Genomic DNA, 26,602 nt, shown 5'->3' with positions numbered 1-26,602 from the left:
CGGATGAAGTCTGGGTCTCTGAGGTTCTCGCATGGTGAGAATAAGGTCAAAATCTCTGTTCCAAAATCTCTCAGCTTACCAGCTCTCACGCTGCCTGAGGTCCCACCATGAACAAGCTGGTGTTCCGGTTTAATCACTGACTTTTGGGTTTCTTCCTGTCCCTTCGGTTTCTTTTAAATTGGGTTTCCTCAAAGAGAAACCCATTATCACCACAGTGTGGGTAGAATTCTCAGACATCTTCCTCCCTAGGGAGGATGTAGACTGCCGAGGGCACAGACCGTGAAGATGACAGGGGAGAGAGAAAGTGACTTTAAAAAGAGTGAAACCAAGAAGACAATATCTACTAAGTTTTGCAAGGGTCAATCCTGACCATTCTCACCCAAAAAGGCACCCCCCAGTCAGGCTTGGCGCTGTTCCAGACCCCAAGGGACAAAGGCAGGCAGGGCAGCAGTGACACAATTATGCACATGGTGAAGTGGTAAACACCCGCCAGAGCTAGCTGCTTGCCACCCGTGGGGGGGTGGAGGGGGGCAGGGAGGGAACAGAAGGGACAGGCAAAGTTCTGGGGAAAAGTAGAGCCTTGTGACCAACTTCTTTATGGACTCACTCTGGTGACAGAGTGTTGAAGTGGGGCCCACTCTGCCAAGCTCATCCGCAAGCCCCTATCTGGTTCAAAACATCCTTCTCCCCAGCCCTGGCTGGTGGCTGAAAGTGCACCTCGCCCTGGGTAGGGGATCCTGGGCTTGGCTGGTTTTCTCGTGGTATGTACGTGCATATACATATGCTAATATACATATGTATTTTCAGAGGGGTCACCTTGAAATGAAGGAATGCACGTGTAATGGCGGCTTTTCAGCCACGTTGGAATCAAAACCGTATGTACTAGCTGGGTGAGCTTGGCAAATTCAAGTCACTTAACCTCTCTGTGCTTCAGTTTCCTCTTCTGGAAATGGCGATAATAGTATTTGTTTCATGAGATGTCATGTCATGAGAAATAAAATAACTAATATACATAAAGTAACTTCAACAGGGCCTGGCCCACAGTAACCACTCTAATGGGCTAGGTGCTGTCATTATGACTCCAGAAACACTTTTAGAGATGACCCAAATACTGCACTCTCCTTCCAGTTAACAGATGGGGAAATAGATGGTCCAGAGGAGGTAAGTGACCTTCCTGTATTTGTTTTCTATGTTGAGTAACAAATTACCACAAACACAGCTGGTTAGAACAACACACATTTATTGTCCCAGTTTCCATGGGTCAGGAGTCCATGGAGTTATCTGCGTCTTCTGCTCAGGGTGTCCCAGGGCTGTAATCAGAGTGTCAGGCAGGGCTGTAGTCTCTCTGAGGCACAGGGTCCACTTCCAAGCTCACACGGTTGTTGGCAAAATTCATTTCCTTGACGCTATAGAACTCATGGCAGCCTGCTTTCTCAAGGCCAACAGGAAAGTGTCACTCTTATCAGGAAGATTCCAGACCCTCTTATAAGGGCTTTCAACTGATTAAGTCTGGCCCACCTACAATAATCTCCCTCTTTGCTAACTCAAAAATCAACCTAATTACATCTGCAAAATCCCTTCGTCTTTGCTATATAAAGTAACTTAATCATGGGAGTGACATCCATCATCAAGCAGGGGAAATGTACAGATTGTGTCCAGGTGTACACAGTTGTACGGGTTCTGCGAGGGGGCAGAAATCTTGGGGGCCATCTTAGAATTCTGCCTATCCCACTCCCCAAAACTGCATAGCAGATTATCGGCAAGGGAAAATCTATTTGGCCTGTATGCCTTCCCACGCCCCATGAAGGAATCAACCCATGCAGGGGTCATTGCTTCTGCTGCCTCAGAAAGTTGACAGGATTATGAATAAAAACGGCCCAATATTGTCCAAAACCCAGTTTAGATCCTGTGCCCAATTCTCAGAAATAGTATTATACCAAATGCCACTCAGAGTTAACTATCCAGATAAATTAGCCCCTGTGCAGAGCCGAGCAGCAACTGGGGCTATAGTAACCAGTCTTGAAGATGGCTTCTAATGAGTCTTGCCTCCTGGTGGTATTCCTGCCCTTCTGTAGTATCCTTTCACAATGAATAGGGCTGACCTGTGTGACCAATGGCATATCGTGGAAGCGACTGTGTAACTTCCAAGGCTTGACCATAAAAGGCATTGTAGATTTCCCCTGGCTCTCCTGGATCACTCTCTGGGAAAAGCCAGCTGCTGTGTCTTGAGGACACTCAGTCAGCCCTATGGGGGCACCTGGGGTGAGGAACTGAGGCCTCCTGCCAACAGCCACCACCAACTCACCAGACATGTAAGTGAGCCATCTTGGAAGCGGATCCTCCAGCCCAGTCGAGCTTTTGGATGACTGCAGCCCTGGCCCACACTTTACTACAATCTCATGAGACCCCAGAACCACCGAGCTAAGCTGCTCCCAAATTCTGACCCACAGAAACTAGGAGAGATATTTATGGTTGTCATAAGCCCCTAAGTTTGGGGGTAACTTTACACAGCAATAGATAATACAGGGGCTTTCTGGAGCTAATATCTTACCCCAAAGATGGCACTGATGATGAGACTAAAGTGCCACTTACTGAGCACTTACTGTGTACCAGGCTCTGACCTACCTCCCTGTAGGCTGTTGGAGCACAAGGTAACAGCTAATGAGAGCTGAAGTCCAGATCCAGAGTTCCTGACCCACAGTCTCAGCATCCAACGTAGCCCTGACACAATTTCTATGACAGTGGAAGTATTTTATATTGCGCTGTCCAACAGAGTAGCCACTAGCCACATGTGGCTATTGAGCACTTGAAATGTGGCTAGTGGGGCTGGCCTGGTGGTGTAGTGGTGAAGTTCACCCACTCCACTTTGGTGGCCCAAGGTTCACAGGTTCAGATTTCGGGCACAGACCTACAGACTGCTCATCAAGCCATGCTGTGGCGGCGTCCCGTACACAAAGTAGAGGAAGATGGGTGCAGATGTTAGCACAGGGACAATCTTCCTCAAGCAAAAAGAGGAGGATTGGCAACAGATGTTAGCTCAGGGCCAATCTTCCTCACCAGAAAAAAAAAAAAAGAAGAAGAAAAGAAATGTGGCTAGTGCAACTGAGGCACTGAGTTTTAATTTTTTTTTTTTTTTTTTTGCTGAGGAAGATCTGCCCTGAACTAACATCTATGCCAATCTTACTGTATTTTGTATGTGAGGCACTGTCACAGCATGGCAACTGACAGACGAATGGTGTAGGTCCATGCCTGGGAACCAAACCTGGGCCGCCAAAGCAAAGCGTGCTGAACTTAACCACTAGGCCACTGGGGCTGGTCCTAAATTTTAATTAATTTAAATTAAGTAGCCAGTGCCAGCCCCGTGGCTTAGCGGTTAAGTGCGCGCGCTCCACTAATGGCGGCCCAGTTTCAGATCCTGGGCGCGCACCGACGCACTGCTTCTCCTGCCATGCTGAGGCCGCGTCCCACATACAGCAACTAGAAGGGTGTGCAACTATGACATACAACTATCTACTGGGGCTTTGGGGAAAAAATAAAAAGGAGGAGGATTGGCAATAGATGTTAGCTCAGAGCCGGTCTTCCTCAGAAAAAAAAAAAAAAAGGAGGATTAGCATGGATGTTAGCTCAGGGCTGATCTTCTTCACACACACAAAAAATAAAAATAAATAAATAAAAGCAAAAAAATAAAAAAAAATTAAGTAGCCACTTGTCACTAGTAGCCACTGTATTGGGCAGCACAAATCTAACAGATGTGAGGGCCTTCTGCAAAACCCAAGTTACAAGGAACAGAGACCCACTCAAGCCTGATGGGACTCAGGAAAACAAGTGTAGCAAGGGCCTCAGGAGGGATTTGAAACCAGACTCACCACTTCAGAGGGGCTTTGTGGGGCCTGAGCAGCCCGCAGTGAAGGGGCCTGGGTGACATAACCGATAAGCAGTGTGGTTATGAGCAGATCCCAGAGCCCGACTCCCGGGGTTCAAATCCCACCTCTACCAATGGTAAGCTTTGGGTTTAACCTCTGAGCTGCAGTTTCCCTCTCAGGAGAATGGGAATACTAACAGCACCTACTTTGTGAGATTGTCCTGACGATTAAATGGGTGCAGGTGTAAAGCACAGAATGGGTTCCTGTCGTGCCGCATGTGATGGGAGCCATATGACACCGAGGGAAGACCGCCACCATCAAGGCCCTGGAATGAAGGTCTAACTCTGCACAGACAAGCTACGGGCAGGCTGTCCCCCTTGTGAAAAGGACTGTACCCACCTCACAGGGTTGTTACAGGATCAAGAGAGGCATCCATGGTACTTGTCCAGAGCCCACTAACTACAGTGTCCACAGAGGCCACGCAGGTGACGGGAGAGAAGCAAGTGGACAGAGACTGGCGAGGCAGAGAAGCCACGTTCAGACGGGCGCTGCCCGGTCAGCAACTCCCAATGGTTGCTGTGCAACCTGAGAGTTGTCAAATCTTGTTTTCCCCCGAGGCAAGTGGGGAAACTGGATTTTTATGGGAAACGTCCTCATTTCTATTGTTGGCAGCTAATCCAAGGATTTTTGTGGTTGTTTTTTAAACAGTGCCGGCTAAACAAAACATTGAGGTAGGCGCATACGCCCCAGAGGCCACGGCTCTCTGGGGCGTGGGCGGGAGCATTCTGACTCTCTTCCCTCCTCTCCAGGTCCTTTCCTGGCTTCTTACTTCTCTCCCTCCTGGGTCTGGCATCCCAGAGGGCAGTTGGTCAGGGCAATCATCTCAGGCCCCACTGGGATTAAGGATACAGAGCCCAGAAAGGATGACTTCTTAATGAACTTTAAAGTGACAGAGGCAGGCGATCTACAAAGTACCAGGTTTTATTATCTTTTTATCAAAAAAATCAGTAACAGACAACAGTGTGAAGTGGCTACAGAAGAGGTGCTCATTCCCAACATAGCCAGAGGAGAAGGACACAGGGAGGAAGAGGACCCAGCCAGCTGGGACCTGGGTTGTGGTGGTGCAGGGTGCAGGAGGCGAGGCTGATTCCCCCCACCCTAGCCAGTGCGGTCAGAAGACCTGGCCTGCCCAGGCTAAGCCACCAGCCTCTCCTCTCTGGAGAGGGAGGTTCGTAGACAACAGGCTCCAGAGTTCAGGCCGAATCAGCCCCCCCAGCCACCCACCATTCCCCTCTTTGCCCAGGGAGACAAAGGTCATCCCAGCAAAGCTGGGACTGTGACTTAAGTCAGTTCTTAGCAGTGCTGTCCATGAGATGGACATGGTCTCTGCCTGCGCATTCGGTCCAGCAGCCACTAACCACATGTGGCAACTGACCACCTGAAATGTGGTTAGTGTAACTGAGGGATGAAGTTTTAACTTTACGTAATTTTAATTGATTTAAATAGCTACATGTGGCTAGTAGTTACCATATTGGATGGTGCAGCTCTCCAATTTTCTCTTAAATTTGGAGAAAGCAAATAAAGGAACACCAGCTGGGCTCAATTAAAAGCTAGACAGAAGGTAGAATCATCTCCCCTCAACTATTCCGGCCCGATCAGGAGAAGGCACCAGGAACAGGGCAAAAGAAAGAGGTAAAAATCCACTCGACCACACAAAAATTCACTCACCCAACCATCCAGCCAACTTTGAACTGGAAATATCACACTATCTCCTGAAAAAATATATTTATCTATTTTTCTAGAACCAAGGAAGAATAATAATATATTACAAGAAAAGAGATACAAATATCCCAACATCCCTTACATTATATTTTGGGATCTGCTAGAAAACTATGTTTCAGCAAAAGCTACTTCTTAGCAGCTTCAGAAAGGGCCAAGGTCATGAGCAGGGGAGTGCTTAGTATAAAAAAAAAAAAAAAACGGGGAGGGGATTTAAAGAGAAAGAGGAAAGGGAAGGAGAGGCCCTCTCTGAAGCTATAAATAGTAAAAAAAAAATAATAATAAAAATCATTTCTCCGGCTCTTCTCTCATTTTTGAGAAACAAACAAACAAACCATTAAATACAAACTTAGCAGGTACTGTGGAAATGTGCAAGAGAGTGGGGAACACCTCGGCACCTGCACACTCTTGCTCAGGCAGAGAGGCTCTGCATAAAGAAATGAACCATTAAAAAAATACCCCACTAAAAATAGATTTACAGATATTCTACAAATCCATTTCAGTATGAACTTTCAGCTCCTCTCCCCACCCTCCCCAAATAAAAAAGGTTGATTTCCAAGTCACTTGAAAGAGCCTAGAATGGCCCAAGCTAGACCACAGAGACTCCTGTAGTGTGGTCACAAGTGCCCTCTGACGGACACATCCTTCTCCCAGCTCCTGGCAGAGGGACAGGCTGTGTGACAGGGAAGGAGGCCGCTGGGGGCAGACTCCAGCAGGACTCACACAACAGCTTCAGAAGGGCTCTGGCTGAGGCATGGTCAGAATAGGGTCTAAGCTGGGCCTACATTCTAAACTGGGAGCTTAAGAAAGGATTTCAATCCCAGACTTGTCTTCAGAAAGGCCAAGTTTAACCCCATTTTTCTGCCAGGACAATTGAGGCCCAGAGACTCAAGAGGAGGCAGGAAGAGCAGAAGATGATGTCTCTCCGGACACAGAGCTGGAGATGCTGATAGGTCAGTGTCAGGCTGCCCTCCCCCTACCCCAGTGGCCACCCTTCACAATCCTGCGGCTTCCCTCCCGCCCAAAGTCCAAGCTGGTGCCCATGCAGAAGCTTCAGGCATAGAACTCGTTGGTGGGGGCTTTTTTGTAGATGGGTTTCTTGCCCAGGTCGTAGCTGCCTTCGTCCTTCTTCTTCATGCGGTACACCAGCAGCAGGACCAGGAAAACAGCAAAGAGGATGCCCACGACACCGCCCACAATCAGAGCTGCAGAGAAGAGATGGGAGAGTGGAGGTGAGAGCTGCTCATCGGGACCTCAGGACACACTGCCACATCCACCCAGCCGGTCCTCTTACAACTGGACATCCTCACCATCACCACCGCCTTATTCAATCCTCACGACCTCACTGATGAGAAGGGGGTCACTATGAGTCACTGAAGACCATAGGGCCAGAGGCACAAAGCCACCATTCCAACCTACATCTGCCTGAGTCCAAAGTCAGGCTCTTTCCAAACACCAGGCTGACTCCCCAGCAACAGCTTAGGACTAGCTGAGCCAGGAGCTGGAAAAACTGCAGGCTGTGGAAATCCCCCAGACGTATTTACCCCACAGCGCTGAGCACAGTGTGTTCTAGCTGTCCCTGCACATACCCATGCAGGCCCACACTTCTACAGACAGGCATACACAGTCTACATACACACAGGCACCACACACAGCTGTAACACGCTAATACGTCCACACGACCATGTTATAGATATTATACCACAACATGGTGGGTTATGTTCCTACGTATGTAGCTCAGTGGTTAAGGCCTAGGTTCCAGACCCATCTCTCCCACTTACTGGCTGTGTGATCTTCAGCAAGTTCCTGCATCTCTTTTATTGCAAAGTGGAAATAACAGTACTTTTCTCATATGTTTTTCCTAAGGATTAAATAAATTAACCCACTTACAGTGCTTAGAACAGTGCATAGCATATGCTCGATACTCATTTACTGTAAACATTTGTGGTTTATATCTGTGTCCCCAGCACCCCGAATCAGGCTTGGCACAACAGTAAGTCCTTAAGGAATGACACAGTTCAGCTCAGAGAGGAGCACTGCCCAGGGCACCTGGCTAGTGTTGGGCGGATGTGGGCTTCTGACCTCAGGTGAGCCTCTGTTTTCTGTACCATGCCAGGCGGCCTGAATGGCTCATTGCTGCTCACTGAGGGGGCAGGGATGTCTCACAGAATCCTTTCTGTGGCAGATTGAGTCCCCTAATTCGGTCTTACTCAGGCTAAGAAGATTAATTTTCTGTCCCCACATACACTCCAAATCTATGCACACAATGGGGGCGCAGAGGAGCCAAGTAAGGTTCTTGGCTAAAACTCGAGGAAAAAGCAGCAACAAGATGTCCCCAGAAGATGCCAGGAAAAGCACATGGAATATCAGCTATTAAGCCCATTCGTGCCTCCATCACCTTTCCCTCTGATGACCTTAGCCCTGGGTCTGTGCTGGAAATCCCCACAAGGTCAAGGTTCAAGTACAGTCTCAGAAGTTCAAAGCCAGGTCTACCACTCCCTGTTTCTGTGACTTTGGACAGTGATTTGGCTTCTCTAAGCCTCAGCCTCCTTATCTGTAAAGAGTATAGATAACCATGCTTGCCTGATCCGGCTGTTGTGGGGACTCCCTGAGGGAGGCCCATGGATCACATGGCACACAGCAAGCACTTGATAAATGCTCAGGTGCTGTTTACAAGCTCCTGGAATGGAGGGTCCCACCTCAGCTAGCTCAGCAATGTAACTTTTCATATGAAGATCTTACACTCATGTAATTCTCAACGGGAAGATTTAAGAGACGGCCTGGCTTCAGTTCTGTCTCTTGCTATGTGACCCAAAGCAAGTGGTTTGCTTTCTCTGGGCCTCAGTCTTCCCAAGTCTAAGAAACAGTTGGACTGGGTCAGTGGTTTTCAAATTGTTCTTTAAAAGCAGTAGAGCCCTTAGTTGGTATGCTAACCCCACAGCTGCCAGCTAAAAGTGAAACTCTGTGGTTGAAGAAAGATGGGTGAGGGTTTACTTCTGAACTACTTCCACCAAGCAGTCTGAAACTCAAAAGACTAAATGGTCACTAAGGGTCCCTCTAGTTCCAACAGCACCCCCCCTACCCACCCCCCCATCACATAGAAAGTAGCAAAGGAAAAGTTAAAAAAAAAAAACATTGGCTCAAGTACCAGGGCCCAAAGTCACTGAGGTCAAACTCCCAGGGAGCCTCATCTGCAAGATGCAGGCAAGATCCTTTCTCTGTCCCGGAGGGAGGCAGGACACAGGGCTCTTTCCCTTTACCTCGAACCTTCTTGGAGCTGCTGGCCCAGCTGGTTCCCAGGAGACTGGAGTTACCTAGCCTGGGCCCTGGGCGCCCACTCACCAGGCTGGGTCATCCAGAGTGGCCCTTGGCCTGTAAAACTTGCCCAGAAAGGAAGTTCCCTCTAACAACTCGCCGCCTCCCGGCTTTGGAGACCCCCAAGGCAGCCAGGGAAGGAGAAAGGGAGCCAGTCACCACCACCCCAGCTGAAGGCCCCACGGTCAGGCTTGACAGAGCCACTCCTGAAGTCTCACACTAGAACAGAACTTTCCCCACAACAGCACATTACAATCAAGAACCCTGCGGTTCTCACCTGAGGCCAAACATTGAGCCTCTCTAGGCCTCAGTTTCTTAATCTGTCACATGAAGGTTCCCTGTGTGCCCCGTACTGTGACGGGTCAATTCAATGATAGATTATAGTAACAAATCAGAAGAGCCTTTTATAGTTTACCAAGTTATTTCAGATTCTATTTTTCCTGGAGTCATTACAGCAGCCCAAGGAGGTGTCATTGTACCCATTTACAGAGAAGGAAACTGAGGCTCACCTCATCAACTGAGGTTCTGAAAGCTTCTCAGCCAAGGTCACAGGCTGTCAAGTGATAGAGCAGGGGGAGGGGAAGCCAGCCCCATCCTAAGGAGCCTGGGGCTTTCAAGGGAAGTTTTCAACTTTTAATAATTAACTCCGGGGTGCCAAACCCAGGCAGTAAAATTGCTTTGAAAATAAGAGAAGGACTTAAGGGAAGTGAATGACTCCTTGTCTATTCTTTAGAAGCCTTTGATATGCAATTCTTCCTCCCCCTCCACCAGCCTGCACACAGTCAGAGCCCCCCTTAGGAAGTTGTAGTCCTTCAATGCCCCAGGGCACCCTGAGTGCCTGAAAGGAAGGGGCACCAAGGAGCCCAGTGGGCTGGAGTCATCCCTGTCTGCAGCACTCTCCCCCACTCAGCCCTCTCTCCCTCCAGGTATCTTGTGAGGGGCACAGAACCTCACCTGCCAGGACTTCTGTCCTCTCAAAGACGCTGCTGCCCTGGGCAGTGCTGGACATGGACACTTTGTTGGACACATCCTCGTCCCCTTCAAAGGGCGAGATCCTCTTGGGGATGACCTCATTCTCCTCCAGTTCCTCAGGTTCAGTGGGAATCCGGCCCCCAGGCCCTGTCCCCTCAGGGATGTGGTTACTCAGAGGCACCTGGATGGGGGAAGGGGGAGAAGAGACAAAAACTAAGCCGCCGTCTCTCTGGCTGAACCACGAGGTCCTGGAGCAGAAATCAGCAAGAACCTCTCAACAATTATGCTGTCAAATCCTGACTCTCAACTTTTCTAGTAGATCTGTCCCCAAAGGGGAATGAATAATGTGACCAAGGGTGCAGGGAAGCAGGGGTTCCCACTCACTGCAGGCCAGTGGGTATTCCAGAGTAACTGCTCTGGAGGGCAGTTTGACAAAACTGCAGAAATTGCTTGCCCTTTAAGGCAGGAATTTTGGGGCAGGCCCCGTGGCTTAGCGGTTAAGTGCGCGCGCTCCGCTGCTGGCGGCCCGGGTTCAGATCCCGGGCGCGCACCGACGCACCGCTTCTCCGGCCATGCTGAGGCCACGTCCCACATACAGCAACTAGAAGGATGTGCAGCTATGACATACAACTATCTACTGGGGCTTTGGGGGGAAAATAAATAAATAAATAAAATTAAGGCAGGAATTTTGCCTCTGGGACTCTGTCCTAAGGAGCTAATCAGAGATTTGTGTAAAAGATGCTTGCTGAAGCATGAGAACTTCAGAATATCAAAAACTTATAAACAACTTTTCCATCAATAAGGGGAATCAGGTGAACTATGATTATGAAGCCTATAAAAATGAATAGGAAGAACATTTAATATCTGGGGAGATACTCATGACCACCTGAAGTGAAAAATGCAGTACCCAGAACTGTGTATATAATTTGATATTAATGTTGGGAAATACCCAGCAATGCACAGAGAAGGGGCTGGAAGCACACGTAAGTGTTGACAGTGATTATCCCTGCAGGAGGGATGGCCGAGCCATGACCCACAGTTGTCCTGCCCCAGAGGAGCCCAAGGCTACAAATAAAAGCCTTCTTGCAGAGTGAGGTCAGACCCTCACTTATTCTGCCCCTCTCAACAGGTGTTACAGAGGAGCAAGGGGCGAGAGGCAAAAGCGTGTAGCTACTTACCAAGGGTTGGATTACTTCAGGGAAGATCCTGGGGTCCTCTGAGTCATCTGTAAGGTCAGAAAGGCTGTGTGAGTGTGAGTTACCCCCAGATAAATGACCTCCCACCAGCCATGGCTGGTGGGAGTCCTAACTTACGACCAGCCCCCAAATGCTCAATGTCCAGTAGGTGACCATTCGCATCTCAGCCTCAGTCACCTCATCTGTAAAATGGGGCTCCTAAGACCTGCCTCCCTGGCTCTTGCACAGGAATGTTGAGCTGGTAGCTGGGCAGATGCTTTGTCAGCTCCAAACCCTTGCTCTGTAAAGTGTGGATCCAGTGACCAACAGCATCACCTGGGAGCTAGTTAGAAGTGCAGAATTTCAGGGCCCACTGAATCAGAATCTGCTTTTAACAAGCTCCCCAGGGGATTTGTTTCCATACACTCTAGATTGCAATACAAAGTATTAGAAATTGCAATATTAAAATATTTACTGAGTGCCTGGTATGAGCCGAGACCTTTAACTCAGTCCAATCCCCACAACACTGATGGACCGTCATTACTGTTCCCATTTCACAGATTAGGAAACCAAGGCTGGGAGGTCACAGAGTGGCAGGTTGGGATCAGGCCTATGTGACTCCAAAGCTCAAACTTCGAATCGTTACGACACCCTGCACAGAGAAGGATGTTCTCAGTAGTTCTGTCTGGCCGGCATCCGTGGCCAGAAGACCAGGAGAGGCACTGGCCCTGGTCCAGCCCCGAGAGGCCTCGGCCCCTTCACCTACACCCCCCACCACCAAGCAGAGGCTTGATCTTTGTTCCCCACCCACACCTCTGCCTACACATGTCCCCAGGCTTCTGAACTGGTTCTTTTCCTTTTCAAAGGAAGAAAAACACTCCTCTAGACCTCCTCCCCATCCCCACCCTACCCCCATGCCCTCATCCAAAGGTGGACAGGTTCAGGCTGGTGCTCAGAAAACCTAGAGATACAAATGAACTCAAAGCCCAGGGAGGGTCTCAGGGATGCAAAGGGTTGATCCAGTTACTTTGTTTGCTTTTGAGGGGGGAGGAGCATGGGAGGAAAATTCCCCCAAAAATCCAAGTCTCGAGGAGTGGTCACCCTCCTAGGAGACAAGGCCACATTCCCTGAGCCCCGTGCCCCAGGCCTGCCCACCACGCCCTCCATACCCAGATCTCCAGAGCCGGACAGCTCAAAGTCATCGGGTTCCGACCCGGGTGCCCCCACATCCTCGTCGTCGGGTAGGGCTCCGGAAAAGTATCGGTCTTCTAGGAGGACTTGGGGGTCGATGACCTCGGTCTCTCGGATCTAGGGTGAAAAGAGGAGATACATCAGCCAACAGCCCCCCCAAGTGCTCTGCAACAGCCTCTGAGCCCCGAAAGGCAGCGAACTGGGCATTCAGGAAGGTAAGCTGGGGTGCTGGAAGGGGATCAGGCCAGAGCCTGGAGACCTGGGTCCTGGACCCCTCCTGGCCCTTCATTTGCTGTGTGACCTTAGGCAAGTCTCTTTCCCATTTTGGGCTAATAAAAATCATAAAAGTGGTAACAATCAGAATATAAATATTATTAGGTACCATGTACTAAGCATTTGCTATGTGTCAGGCCCTGTTTTTAATAACTCTAAAGGCATGTCTTTAACCCCATTTTACAGCTGAGGAAACTGGACATTCAGGACATGAAATCATTTTCTTCTGGTGATACAAGTAGCAGATGGAGGACTGAGGATTCCAGATAGGGCCGCCTGACTTCAGAGCCAGGGTTCCCCACCCACACAGGCCGCCTGAGGATTGCATACTCCAGGGTCCCTATGAGGCATTTGCAGCTGATTCACCCGAGGCAGGGAGAGGGCTGCTGGCTCTGGTCTTGCCCAGTCCGGGACACCTTTCCCAGCTGAGTCAGACTGGGCTGGGACAGGCAGGGCTGGCTCACTCACACCCCAGGGCAGCCTCAGGTCAAGGCACTGCCGGGATCTGGTGACTCAAGAGTGCATAAGCGCATGCTTGTATTCAGCCTTCCAAACATCTCCCACACATCTATTCTACAACTAGCACCGTGCAGGGCACAGAGAGGCACAGTTCCTGCCCTCATGGACCATCTACGCCAGCACTCATAAGTGCCACTCAGCCCCCACCCCATGAAAACCCAGCTGGTCACAGCAGAATCTTAGGTCCGCCCCACTGAGCAGTTTTCAAAAGGAAAGTATAAAGGTCCAGAGAGGCAAAGAACATTCCCAAGGTCCCACAGTAAGTACGTTAGCGACTCTCCTTCCATCCTCTAGAGCTCAAGAGAGCAGGAAGCATTTGGAACGTCTACCACCCTCTTAGCTTCTGGGCTGAGGCTTCTGTCGTCCCGGGCAAAGTTCATTATTTCACTGATTAATTCAAACACTCAAGTGCCTACTATTTGCCGGAAGAGTTAGCGTTTCAATTAAGTTCAATAGATACTCCCCAAGATATTCTCATCTTCTTCCCCAGAGCCCATAACTGCAGGAGGTAGGGGGTCTGCTCAGAAAGACAGAACGCCAGCTAGAGAGGTTCCATTTCATAGAACTTGAGAGAATCTGAGCCCCGGACAGGGCAAGGGCAGTGACTTGCCCGAGGTCACACAGTGTATTAGTTAGAGCTCCCAGTGGAAAGGGACCAGGTCTGTTTCTGACTGCCCAAGCTGTCCTTCACCCAGCTGCGACTGCCGGTGACACAGCGGGGAGCCTGAGAAGGAATATCCGTTCCTAGGACAAGGTTACCATCTCAGGAGAGGCCCAGGCTCCTCCTCTACTCTCTCCACTGGCTTCCCGGGAAAGGAGGGTGGACCTGACTGTCAAGCTCCTTTCCACCCACGCGAGGGCACATGCTGGATTCCTGGAAGGGAGCAGGGTCAGGCTGGGAGGAAGGTAGTGGGCAGGCACTCTCCCTCCCACCGCCGGAAGGGAGACCGCCTGGCACACATGGGAGTGGGGAGCCAGAAGGGGTTAAGCCCTGGTTAGAGATGACTTCATGACTCGAGAATCAGGAGCTGCTGAGCTGCTGGCGCTGGAATTCCAGCCCCCGCACACAGCCCCGTGCCTGTGGCTTTGGTTTGGCAGCTCAGGAGGAAGGCTCCTCCATGGTTTCGCAAGCTGCCAGTTCCCTGTGCTCCTACCCCCATCTCCTGCGGCAAATTCCCCTGGGGCCCAGATTCAGAAACAGTAGGACCTCCATAGCTTACCAAGCTGAACAGCATGAAGCAGGTCCTTCGAATAGATCTTTTTTGCAGAAGTGGAAACGGGGGCGGGTGGGGTGGTACTCAGAAAGATAAAGTCACTTGCCCAAGGTCACACAGGCAGAAAGTGGCCACACTGGACCAGAACCCAGGTGTAGGTCACCTGAGCCTTTAACCACATACACATAAACACATGCATGAACATATGTGTACATGGAGTGCCTGCCTACCCAGGCTAGGAGGGAGCCCTGTTAAGTGGAGGTCAAATCCAGCCAGCCAGGAGGGAAAGAAGGTACTGTGGACACTTATTGACCCAGCCTGGAGACCAGACTGGCTGTGTGGAGTCAGAGCTCAAAGTCCTCAAGATAGGACCTGGGATCCCAACACTGGGCTGTTTCAGGCTGAGACCCTCCCCACCCCTCCCTGCGCCCCAGGAGTCAGAGTCACGGAATGTTGTTTACCACATTGTGCCCTTTTTTTAGTATGTGAAAGTACTAAAGGTTGTTTCAAAACAACCCATGGGATTAGCACGCTGATTGGCTGATGGTAACTACCTGCGTTTCACATTAGCGAAATGAAGACTGAGAGAGGTGGCGAGCGGGTATGACGAGCTTGCAGCCAAACAGGCAACAAAACTGAGGCTGAAACCAAGATTTATTCCCAGTTCAGCCCTCTTTGTGGTCATCCCTAACCCTTCCTTTTTATACTAGGTTCCCGGAGAGGACAAATGATGTGTCTAAGCCAGGGATGGGCAGCATGGCCAGGCTTAGACCTCACCTGACACATATTCCAGGCTCTAAAAGGATAGGGGTCCTTAAAGGCTGCATTAGATAAGCCTAGGTGCCCTCCTACAGCAAGTCAAGGGAGAAGCTTGGTGAGGCTGATGAGAAGACACAGGAAATTAAATCCTTCAACTCCAGAAGCACCTTCTCTGGCCCCTTCTCAGCCTGTGACCCCTGATAAGAGGGAAATTCCCAAGTGGGAGGGAGCCCTTTTAAGACTAGGCCAGCAAGACAGGGTCAAGCTCCACGGGCTTGTGGGCAATCATCCCTTGGGTGTGCAATAGCCCTCCCTCCCCACCCTCTTTTCAGACAAGGCCCATTCAATCTGGGGTGGCTTTGAAGAACCAGGCCCAGCACTGACCAGAGAGGGACCCCAACCTGCTCCTGGCTAAGGATGTGATCTGTTCTTAGCTCACCCCATCTCTGCCTGGGGAATGTGTGTTCACATGTGTGTGGACACACAGGCACCTCTCTGGGCCCTCAGGTCTCCCTGTATCTTTGTCCTTCTCAAAGACACATAACAGAAATCATCAGCTGAGTAAGGTAGTGGGCCTGGGTCCCTCAGACCCTGGTGGGCACCCAGGGTTGGTGCCTGGGGGTCTACAGATGCTGGACACTTCCCTAAATCATCCACAGAAAAGAGAGGTAGGTGCTATTTTGTTCCAAAGGGACTAACACCTGTCATAGAAGGTGTCTGAGGCCACAGAACCCAACCATCTCATTTTATAACCCAACAAACAGATTAAAAGACCAGGGACTTTGCCAAGGTCACCCAAGCACCTGGCAGCAGAGCTGGAGTTCGAACGTGGGTCTCCTGGCTCCCAGGCTGGAGTTGTCCTCCCTCCTCCCCTTCAAGGGTTTGGCTGTCCCTAAGGGTCTCAGCAAATCCACAGGCCGCAGCTGTCACTCCAGATATAGTCCCCCCACCCAGTCCGTAGCCTATGGGCATGAAGATAGAAAAAGGTCACCAACCCTATCCCAAAGTCCAACAGCTTCAGTCACCCAGGAAAGGCATGGAGGCTGGGTGACTAGCATGAATATTCACCATGTGCCAGGCACCAAGCTGGGTGCTTCTCTCTATGACCTCATTTTATTGGCACAAAAGCCTTGTAAGATGCTTTACCCATTTTTTGCAGGAAACTGAGGTTCTGTTGAGTCATTCATCCAAAGTCACAAAGCTAGAAGGCAACAGAGCTGGGGTTCAAACCTAGAACTTTCTCAAGACCATGCCTTAGCCACAGCCAGGCTTCTCACTGCCACCCACGCTTCACCTCTCCACCCCAACCCCACGGCCACAACACACACTGCCAGGCCAGGGCTCCAGGGCAACCCCCCCCTCCCTGGCCAGAGAGTAAAGAAAGGTGAAAGTGATATTGCTTAAACAAAAGAACAGAAACTTGGCTGGGGCACCAGGGAGAAGTTCAGGGTCAAGTCCTGGTTAACTGTGAACTGGTGGGAAGAAAAGAGGGAGGAGAGCCTTCCCCCACCTGGATCCTCCCCAGGAGAGGTAGGGTCAGGGGCACACTTGACCCTTCTTTCAGGAGGTAGGACCAGAAGAGCAACTGGACAAGCCAAATTTAGGGAGGAGGAGGGACGGTGAGTATCCTGGGCTCCAACTACTGAACCCACCAGAGTGACCCTGGCAGGAGACCTACAAAGGGGCTATTGATACAGTCACTGTCCCCTCCATCTCCCTTCTGAAGGGTCAGATATCCCCCAGAATGAGCAAAACCTGGGGGCCACAACCAGAACTCTACACCTCGGCAGAAACGAAAGATCCACCACCAGAGTGGTTACCTGAAAAGGCAGATCCACAAGCAAACTGCAGTCCTGCCACTTCCTAACTCTAGGAGCCTGGGGGGTTATTTCACATCTCGAATCCTCAGTTTCCTTTTTGTAACCAGGGCTGGTAGCACCTTGCAGGATGATGAGGATTAAGTGAAATGCATTAGTGTGTGCAAGAGACCCAGCACGTGGCCTGGTACACAACAGGTGCTCAATGAGTAGCTGGCTATTATTAATCCCCACCTGCCTTCCTTCTGGCTAAGGAGATTAGTACTCAAAGGGTCAGAGACCTGGGAAAAGTTGTAGAAGCAGTTCCATCTCTAGAAAGAAGGCGGTCGGTGGCTGGGCAGCTGCTTTGCAAACTGTGAAAGAACACACACCTGATCATTGTGCTTCTGAGACCAGAGACTTTTCAACAACCAATCAGCTCCCTTGAGATCGTGCAAGAGAAAAAGACCCAGAGATGAGCAGAGACCTGCCCAAGGTGACACAACTTGGAGCACCTGTCCTAAGCAGATAGAGCCAGAGGAAAGACCAGTTGTGTGTTTCCGAAAGGAGCAAATGGCAGTGACCAGAGACACTTGAAATTTTACCTGGGGACCTGTATCCCCAGAGTATTTCTGATTTGCCCTGGGGATGAAAAATATATCTAGAAGGCAAAAAGAAACCACACACCAATCTGCAACTGGGTGCTCTGGTGCCTGAAGGGTTAAGCCAGGTCTGGACTGGGGGAGGGGTGGGGGTTCCAATGTCTGCTCTGCCCACTCCAAGGTCAGGTTACTCTGAACACAATCACTCAAGAGAGAAGCCAGGCTCGGCACTGCCAGCAGCCAGCTTTTCACCAACCCCCGGTGCCCCCAGGGCAGCCCATTCCCACAGCCAGTGCTCCAGCATCCTGGGGTGCCAGCTAGGAATGGGGCATGGAGCTTTTGTAGCCTCTGGACATCCCCCTGCCAGGAGCTGAGGCAGCACCCTTGTCACTAACTCCCTGGGTGACCTAGGGAGATTCCCTCCCTGGGCCTCGATTTCCCCACTTGTAAAAGACAGCTCTCAAAGAGACAAGACTCCCTCTGTCTCGAGGCCCGGTAACGAAGCTGGGCACTGCTCCGATTACCGGTGGAGACAGCCGGGAGGGGGCTGGCTCCCTCAGGACCGCAGAGACAGAGGTACATTGAAGCTGGGGTTTGTAATCTAGGCAGCGGATCCGAGGTCCCTGCTGGATCCGTGGGCAGGACGTAAACAAGCCTCCCGTGTTCTCCAGAGCAGAGCCAATGGCCTTGTCTCAGCTGATCAGATCAGCTCTGGGTGCTGGCTTCTTGCCCCTTCCCCGCCTTCCCTGCCTCCCCAGCCATGCGGGGAAGCCACTACTCCACACCAGGTCAGTCTGTCCCACAGACATCTCCCGGCAGGGCTTCCCCGAGGCAAGGAGTGTCCCTACTCCTGATGACCGGCCCAGCCATTGGTCACTCCTGTCCCCACGCCCTGAGGTTTGAGTGGTACAGCCAGTCCCTGGAGGCCTGGCCACAACCGGCCGGGCTCCATCAAGTCACTGTTTCCACACATACCAGCCTCTCCCTGCCTCCCCTTTCCATTACCCCAGGTGTCACCTGACTAGCAGCCTCTACTGTGCCAGAGAAAACTGGGGCAGCTGAGCTCTGGGCCTGAAGGACGGGAGAGAGCCTGGTCCTGGGTGGGGGTGGGGAGTAGCAGCCGTAGGTGAGCGTAATGACGAGTATAGAAGGCCCAAGCCAAACTGCTCAGATCTCGGAGTGATCTTTTGGGACTCCTGGATTCCTCTGAAAAGGATAAAAATTTTTGAACCCCAAGAACTATAACCATCAGTTTACATTTTCAAAGTGTGCACAGACGTTACCTCCCCAAACTCTGGCCAGGTTAAGAACCCTTGTCTAGCCACTAACAATAAACTAAACTTAAGCCAGCACTTTACAAGCTTGCCAAACAACAATTATGACCCTCAAGTGACACAGGTGTTTTATAGAGGACACCAGGGCTCACGCTGGCAAAGTGACTTATTAACTAACTGTGTGTCCCTGGGTGAGTGGCAGAGCTGAGATGGGGACTCAGGTTTTTCTGGCTGTGAAACGTCCCCACTTTACAGTTACCCAGCCTCCAGCAGACAGGGCGGGAGGGCCAGGCAGGTGCAGGACCACGCCCAAAGGTCACCCGTGAGTTAATAACAAAACAGCCCAAGATGTCGGGTTTCTTGTAGTCCCAGGGTTCCATCAGGGCCCAGCTGTTGACACATGCCATCTCCTCCCTCCCTAGGCACCACACAATGAAAACCGGCTTTCCAGAACACTGTACCTTTTCTGTCTACCATCAGCACCCCCCACCCCCTACCATTTGCAATTCATTCGGCCTCCCTAGGATTAGAAACACTGCCCCTCCAACACAGGAGGGTGACCCCGGAGTCCTAGGCAGTGTCCCAGTTGTCGGGTACCCTTTGTAAACCCCTGCCCCCCTCCCTCCAGGCTGAAAACTGCTCAGCAGGGGGTTCCTACAGATCCCGGCAGGAGGGGTGGGGCTGCCAGGAACTGGTTCTTGTTTAAATATAAACCCATCCGATAGTTAGCGAACAGCCCACTTCTAAGACAAACAAATAGGAGATTTGGGCTTCATCAGCCCCACCCTAGACTCCTCCCTTCCCACCTTGCAGCTGTTGGGGGGAGGGGAGAAAGCTTTCCAGGGGCCCTGGGGGTGGGATCCTCAAAGGTACCTTGATGGCCTGGGCAAGGAAGGGAACGTGCCTCTCTCCCAGGCACAGTACAGGGAGCTTTACTTGCAGCCCTGTCATCTGCTACAAGCTTCACCACAATCTCCTCCCAGACTGGGAAGCGGAAGCTCTGGGAGGCTGAGCAGCACGTCCAAAACCCTGCAGCTAGTAAGAGGTGGACTTCACACCCCTGAAGTTAGGTCTGCCTGACGCCAAGCCCAGGTGCCAGTGCCCTCCAGGCAGTCCCAGGAAGCAAGGAGGGGGCATCAGAAAAATCAGAGACTCCTGGGGTCAAATCAAATCTGGACTGTACCAGCTTTGCTTCACGAACTCAGACCAGTTGCAGCCTCAGTTTTGCTTTAAGCAAGGAAAAAAAAAAAAAAAAGCACTACCTGCTTTTTTTGACCTGCAGAGGTCAAAAGAGCAATTCTGAGGACTGGCTGAACTCTACCCTGTCAAAGTCCACACACAGGCAAAGTGCTGTGAAGTGGGTACTGTACGTCGCCTCAAGACCCTGGACACTGAGACACTGACTATCTCTAATAGGCTCCCAAACGACAAGATAAAACTTGGGAGCCCATTCCAACACCCCCACCACAGAGCCATCCTATTAGCCAAGAAGCTGAAAGGAAAGGAGTGACTCAGGCAGGCCAGCCACCGCTCTCCTCCAGTGACTCACAGCCCTGTCCAGCCCCTTCCCCCAATTTTAAACAGTCATTTGGAAATCATGCCCACCAGTCCAGGAGGCTAGGACAGTTAGGAGCCAATTCCTCCCCAAAGGGAACAGGGGCGGGAAGCCCAGGCTGGCTCCCCCAGCTCCTTGTTCAGGCCAGCTCAGCACTCCACGTCCTTGGAAGAGCCCTCTGTTTCCAGGAGCTGGGGACGGCAGGAGCTGAATGTCTCCACACCCCCCGCCCTAGCCCAACATCCCTTCTTGTTTAGGCTCTTTACCAAAGAGGCCAAGAAAGCTCCCCTTCCCCCATCAGTGGGCTGTCAGGGCAGGTAGGACCCTTAGAGGGCTTTGGTCCCGCCTCCTCGTTTCAGAGTTGGGGACACTGAGACCCCGAGACAGGGCATATTTGCTCAAGGTCACCCAGCAATTCAGAAGTAGGACCCAAAGTATCTACCTTCAAACCTAGCCAATTTCTTCATCTGGAATGTTCTCTGAAGATGCTCAAACCAGACACCTTGTATTATCAGACAAACCTGGTTCTGACCTTGGCAAGCTACTACATTCCTCTGAGCATCAGTTTCCTGTAAAAATGGAGATAATAATGCCTACCTCCCAGAATCACTGGGAGGCATTCATATTAGTAATAAATAACCTCAATGCACCTTTTAGAATGAAGTTACACACCTGCATTTATTTATTCATCCATATAAACATTTCCTGAGTACTAACTCTGAGACAGGTACTTTACTACAAACGAACAGAGCAGAGTTCCTGCCCCGGGTGTGTGGGCGTGGAAGTGGTGTTAGGGGGGAGGCTCAGAATTTGGTGGAGCATATTAATTCCCTCACGAACCGTAAGTTTTTTTAAGGGAGGGAATGCCTTAGATGTCTTTAGGATTTCCACAGCTCCTTTCGAAGAGTAGGTACTTAATTATTAACAGAATATCTGAGCTGGAAAGGGCTCTCGAGCCTGTTCAGTTCAAACCCCTTATTTTACAGACGGGGGATATCAATCCAGAGAAGGAGGCTCAACCTCACAGAGCCCTCGAGTCCAGGGCCTAAATATTCTCCTGGGTGTTTGATAGCTCTCTGGGCTTCTAAGAACTTGGAAGAGCTCTCACTGGTCACTCAAGGGTCCTAGACCCCCTGGGGTTCCGCTCCACCCCACTTCTGTGCAATCAGAGAGAAAATTCTCAAGGAGATCAGAAACATCTCTAAGCTAGAGTACAGCTGGTGGGCAGGGGAGACTTCCCCGGAACTGCCTGGGCCAGGTCCCAAGTCAGTGAGCTGTGCCCCTGGGCAGCAACACCTCTGGGTGGGGGTGGGGTCCAGCTCCCAAAACAAGGCTGCCTTTAATTGGCCAGGGAGGGAGTGGCAGAAGGCAGTTCAGGGGAATGCTCCCAGCTGGACAGGAAGAACTGGTTTAGGATGGCAAGCCCCACCAAACGGAGAAGAGGCTGGGTGCTCAGCCTGGGTTCCCTTCCCAAAAATCTGTGGCACCAAGGCGGGGGGGACCACCCAAGGGGAGGGCAGTCCTTTGGCTTAAACCTAAAATTTGAGGAGGGGCCCCAACAACACTATTGGAGGGGGACTACTGGACAGAGACTCTGATGGCCTGGATGCTCTCTGCTACCCCAAAGTGGACCATTTTACCTCTCTCAGTTCCCGAACACGTAAAGTTGACCTAATATAATCCCCACATGCTAGGTTTTTTGTGAGGATAAAATGCACCAGACCCAGCATACAGAAAGTGCTCAATTAATCATAACTGCTATTAGCAAAACCTTTCTCCCTGGGCCTCAGTTTTCTCCACCTGCAAAAAGAAAAGAGCAGACCAGATCATCTCTATGGTCTAATCCAACTGTGACTAGGTCTGATTTTTCCGGCCACAATCTTGGGAGGAAAGGGGGGGCAGGCAAAAAGGGAAGCCCTGTGACCCAATTGGAGACAGAAGGTCTGTGACATTAACCAGGAAGGGGAGCGCTGAGGTCAGGATGAGAGACGGACACTTCTCTCAGGAAGCAGCTGCTCAGGGCTGACTTCTCCCCCAGCTGATGGGTCACCACACACAGGACTGGCGCTGCCCCCTCCCCCAAACCACATCCTTCTGACTGCCCCCAGGATAGCTGTCTGCTCCTCACTCTGAAGCACCTGCAGGCTCGGCAGCCTCTGAGCCGAGACTAGCATGTGACTGCCCATGCAGTGCCCTCACAACCTTCTAGGTCTTTCTTCTTTTCCCCACACTGCCCTGGCCGACGGGACCCAACACAGCATTCCTCCAATGCTTCCCCAACTGCTTGACTCCAACACATCCTTCAGGGCCTAGTTTAGAGCACTGCACCAGGGAGCAGCAGGCTTGAGTTCGAGTCCTGGCTCAGCCACTAACCTTTTGCCAAGGGTGCCCTTAGTTTGGGGAAGTCATCACCTCCCTCTGGGCTTCCGTTTCCTTTTACCTCAGAATTCCTTGAGGCTGGCCGGCCCAAACACTCAACATATTCTAAATTAGTCTTGACTTACCCAAGAATGGGATACAACAGCAGCCATTCAGAGTAGCATCAGACTACAAGTTAAGATAAGTGCAGAACTTGAAGCCTGGTTGCCTAGATTTGAATCTGACTCGGCCCCTTATTAAGCTGTGTGACCTTGGGCAAGTTAGTTAACCTCTCTAGCCTCAGGACCAGTTTAAAAACGGTAAACAGTAGGGTTGCTGTCAGAATTAAGCTAGTTGATAAGCCCTTAGAACAGCCATTAGAAAGCTATTAGAAAAGTGCCAGGGACACCACAAGCACTAAATGTTTGCTAGAATCACTGCAGGCCCGCAATTGTGCTGGGGCAGGGGTCATTATTGCTCTGGGTCTCACTCGTTCCTCAACAGGAGCTTACCAGGAGGAAAGGACTCTCCCCTAAGTAAGCCAAGAGAAACAGGAGCCCCAGAAAGGAGCTGACATTAATAATTAAACTTCACGGACTCGCTCCCCCCAGAAACGGGTGCTTAGGGGCACGAAGAGAGCACAAAGCCCAGGCTTGTGAGGGGCAAATGGCCTCTCCCAGCAATTCCTGTGCCCCCAACTTCCCAGACAAGATTGCCTCCCTCCTCCCCAGCTGGCTGCTGGGATAAATGGAGCTTCTAGTGGCCCAGGGCTTTGTAAACTATGACAGGGGCCAGGGGCCAGTGGCCAGCGACAAGGAGAGGCTTCTCAGGACTCACTGAGGCCTTCTCTCTCCCAGCCCCCTTCACCCTACTCAACGTGGGTCCTTAGACCTGGCAGTCCGCATTTCAGCAGAAATAAACACTCCTCTTGTAGAAAGCAGAGGCTCAATTCTTAGTGAAACGCTGAGCGTAAACCATCCCTGCCCTCCGCCCTTGAAAGATCAGTCCCAACTTTGTAGGGACCCTGAAGGCGCAGTGGTCACCTCCCGCCCGGCTTCCCCATACCCTTTGTGCAGATGGGGAAACTGAGACTTAGAAGCGGCAGGGCCTTGCCCTAAGTCACAAGCCAGTGGTAGGGCTGGGGCCAGAACTGAGGTCAGGGCTCGGCTCTCCGCTCCCTCGTGTGTGAAACAAGGCCCCGCAGAACCCTAAACCCCTCCCCCTTCTGGGTACACGCAGCCCCCATGACCCCCAGTCCGTCTCAGATTCTAGAGCTGCCCGCTCTGGACGCCAACAGAGGTCGAGGAGTGGGATTCGGGGCTCCGAGCTTGCCCCAGGATCACCAGGGAAGGGGTGAGAGTGTGGGGGGCGAAGAGGTGACACCGGCTTAGTCACTCGGAGCCTGGAGCCCGCGGCGGGGCTGAGGCCAGGGAGAGGCGGGAAGAGCAACAGGCTGGGGGCGCGCGGAGGAGCCACCCCCTGGTGCTTCCCTGTGACCCAGGAGCCAAGTTTCCAACAAAGTTTCCCCGGCCTCGGCGACTAGTTTGGGGCGACGCAGCCCCCTGAGCACCCCCCTATCCCAGGCTCCCAGGAACAAAGGAGGCACCGGTCCGCCCCCCGCGGGGATCTCCAAACACCTACCGACTCGGCGGCGGCGGCGGGGGCGCCCACGAGGAGCAGCAGCAGCGCGAGCAGCCGGGCGGGGGCCATGGTACCGCGGTCCGCAGAGGGCGCGCAGGCGGGTGGCCCGGGCTGGCGCGCGGCCCTTCTTATAGGCGGCGACCGGCCCCGCCCCGGCCCGCCCCCGCCGCCCGCACCCCGCCCGGAATTCCCCTGCGAAAGCTGGGCCTCCGGGGCGCTGCGCCCGCCCGCGGAGCTGGAAACCCCGAGGGACCCGCTCCTTGCGCGCCGGCCCGCTCCCAATCAACCCCAGTCCCTGTCCGGGCCCCCAGAGATCACGGCGTCCAACCCCATTTTATAGTTGGGGAAACTGAGGCCCAGGGACAGGAAGGACTTACCCACGATCTTCAGTTTAGACCTGCGCTCTTCAAACCGGGTACCATCCCCTCTGAGAGTACAGAAGACTTTCCAAGTGGAACATGAGCACGGGTAGTTTTAAGGCAGAGGTCAGCAAACTTTTTCTGTAAAGAGCTAAATATTTTAGTCTTTGCGGCCCATACGGTCTCCGTCACAATTACTGAAACTCTGGCGTTGTAGCTCAAAGGCAGCCAAAAATACATAAAAGAATGAGTCTAGCTGTGTCCTAATAAAATACTATTTACGGACACGGAAATTTGAATTTCATGTAATTTTCACGTGTCACGAAGTATCATTCTTCTTTTGATTTTTTTTCAAACATTTAGAAATGTCAAAACCATTCTTTGCAATGGGCTGACCGAAAACAACCAATGGGCAGACTTTGGTTTCTGCGTGGCTGACCTCTGTTTTAAGGGATTAGTTTACCAGATTTTGAACTTCCTAAAAAGTTGGATCTTTCTGAGAACTGCTCTGCAAGTTTATCTCCATTCTCGGATCAGCTTCTGCCCTTCCTAAAAAAAAGTTGTGTGTACGCCTTACCACTGCATCCCCCTAACAGTGCATGGAAGGGGGCAGATAGTAAAATCCTTTGGAGCCCCAAATACAAGTACCGTTGGAATTATTAGGGGGGAGCATCTTATGATAATCAAAGTACCAAAGGTGCCTAGCCTTGCCTCCCTCCCATATATATATATATATTTATATATCATATATTTATATATAAACATATGTGTTTATATTTGTCTTGTATAAAGATATACACACACACATATATATTGTATAATATGTATGTCTTTATAAGATATATGTACCTTTCTACAGCTGAAGCATGGCTTCAGAACCAGGATATTTTGGCCTCTGTGGGCATATTATGAATTCATCTACTTTGTGAAGGGTTGGGAGTGACTTCCCCGCTTCCATCCCTTAATTATTACCAAAAGATGAAAATCTTTTGAGGCAGAAGCTTGACAGTAAAGCAAGCTTCCAATGCTGATCATGTTTTTCCCCACAGAGTTAAAGGTAAGCAATTATTTTCAGCTGTTCTCAATACCCAACCGTAGGCTTTGGAAATAAACTGAGAAAATGAATGAATTTCACGTTAGAATAGGAAATCCTTTGGCAAGTCAGATGGTTTTCACAATCTTTGCTTTCCACAGAATTGAAGGAGGGCTTAATCTAGTTGTCAGTACATAGATCATTAAAAATAATTTTTGATGATAGATCACTATGCAATTTTGGTTATCTGTCATCACATTGCTATAACAAAACTCCTTTCGTTCCCACCAACTTCTTTAAGTGATCAAGGTTTCTCAACACTTACAGTCAGTGATGTGTTGGTGAATGTTTAACAATAGGTTGGGGGAGGAGGCTAGTGCTAATTTGTACCATTTGCCAATTTCCTGTGTGTAAATACTCCCACCATGGCTGATATCAAGCTACCAATGTGATGTCACTGAACATGGAGTTGGCTAGAGATGAGCAATATTTCTACCACACAGATAGTTGCAAATAATATCAAGAGCATAGGTAACAGTAAAATGTAATGAAATAATTAGGCAGTGATGAGTTTTGAGTACTTACATCCTTTGTTTTTACTATAGTTTATTTAATTGTAAATTTATATAGTTTTTTTTGTGTGTGAGGAAGATCAGCCCTGAGCTAACATCTGCCAATCCTCCTCTTTTTTTTTTCGCTGAGGAAGACTGGCTCTCGGCTAACATCTGTGCCCATCTTCCTCTACTTTATATGGACTGCTGCCGCAGCATGGCTTGACAAGCGGTGCGTCGGTGCGCGCCCGGGATCTGAACCGGTGAACCCTGGGCTGCCACAGCGGAGCACGCGCACTTAACCGCTTGTGCCACCAGGCTGGCCCCTATGATTTTAATTTTTAATAATAGTTATGTTTAACACCACCCACAA

At 50.9% G+C, this 26,602-nt stretch overlaps 1 protein-coding gene across 1 annotated transcript; it reads right to left on the bottom strand.

Annotated features, from left to right (window-relative positions):
• Positions 1-4,828: 4,828 nt before the first annotated feature.
• Positions 4,829-24,377, bottom strand: SDC4 (syndecan 4). The gene is made up of 5 exons (XM_087445214.1): positions 24,287-24,377; positions 12,274-12,412; positions 11,108-11,154; positions 9,912-10,110; positions 4,829-6,847 (listed from the first exon to the last, which is right to left on the bottom strand). The coding sequence occupies exons 1-5, from the start codon at positions 24,353-24,355 to the stop codon at positions 6,696-6,698; spliced, it is 606 nt and encodes a 201-aa protein (XP_087301340.1). The 5' UTR covers positions 24,356-24,377; the 3' UTR covers positions 4,829-6,695.
• Between the last annotated feature and the right edge of the window lie 2,225 nt (positions 24,378-26,602).

Source organism: Ceratotherium simum, chromosome 21 (genome assembly GCF_057802395.1).
Source record: "Ceratotherium simum simum isolate JZ-2026a chromosome 21, ASM5780239v1, whole genome shotgun sequence".
In the NCBI taxonomy this organism is placed as follows: Eukaryota; Metazoa; Chordata; class Mammalia; order Perissodactyla; family Rhinocerotidae; genus Ceratotherium; species Ceratotherium simum.
The sequence above is the reverse complement of the archived record's forward strand: the minus strand, read 5'-3'. Positions and strand labels throughout refer to the sequence as shown.

Bases quoted from the DNA above. Each gene is read 5' to 3' on its own strand.
- SDC4 (XM_087445214.1), bottom strand. From the start codon at position 24,355: ATGGCCCCCGCCCGGCTGCTCGCGCTGCTGCTGCTCCTCGTGGGCGCC. The intron at 10,111-11,107 runs GTAAGTAGCTAC...TCCCCCATCCAG, and splicing joins CTGAAGTAATCCAACCCTTG to GTGCCTCTGAGTAACCACAT. The intron at 6,848-9,911 runs GTGAGGTTCTGT...TCTTCTCTGCAG, and splicing joins GAGGACAGAAGTCCTGGCAG to CTCTGATTGTGGGCGGTGTC.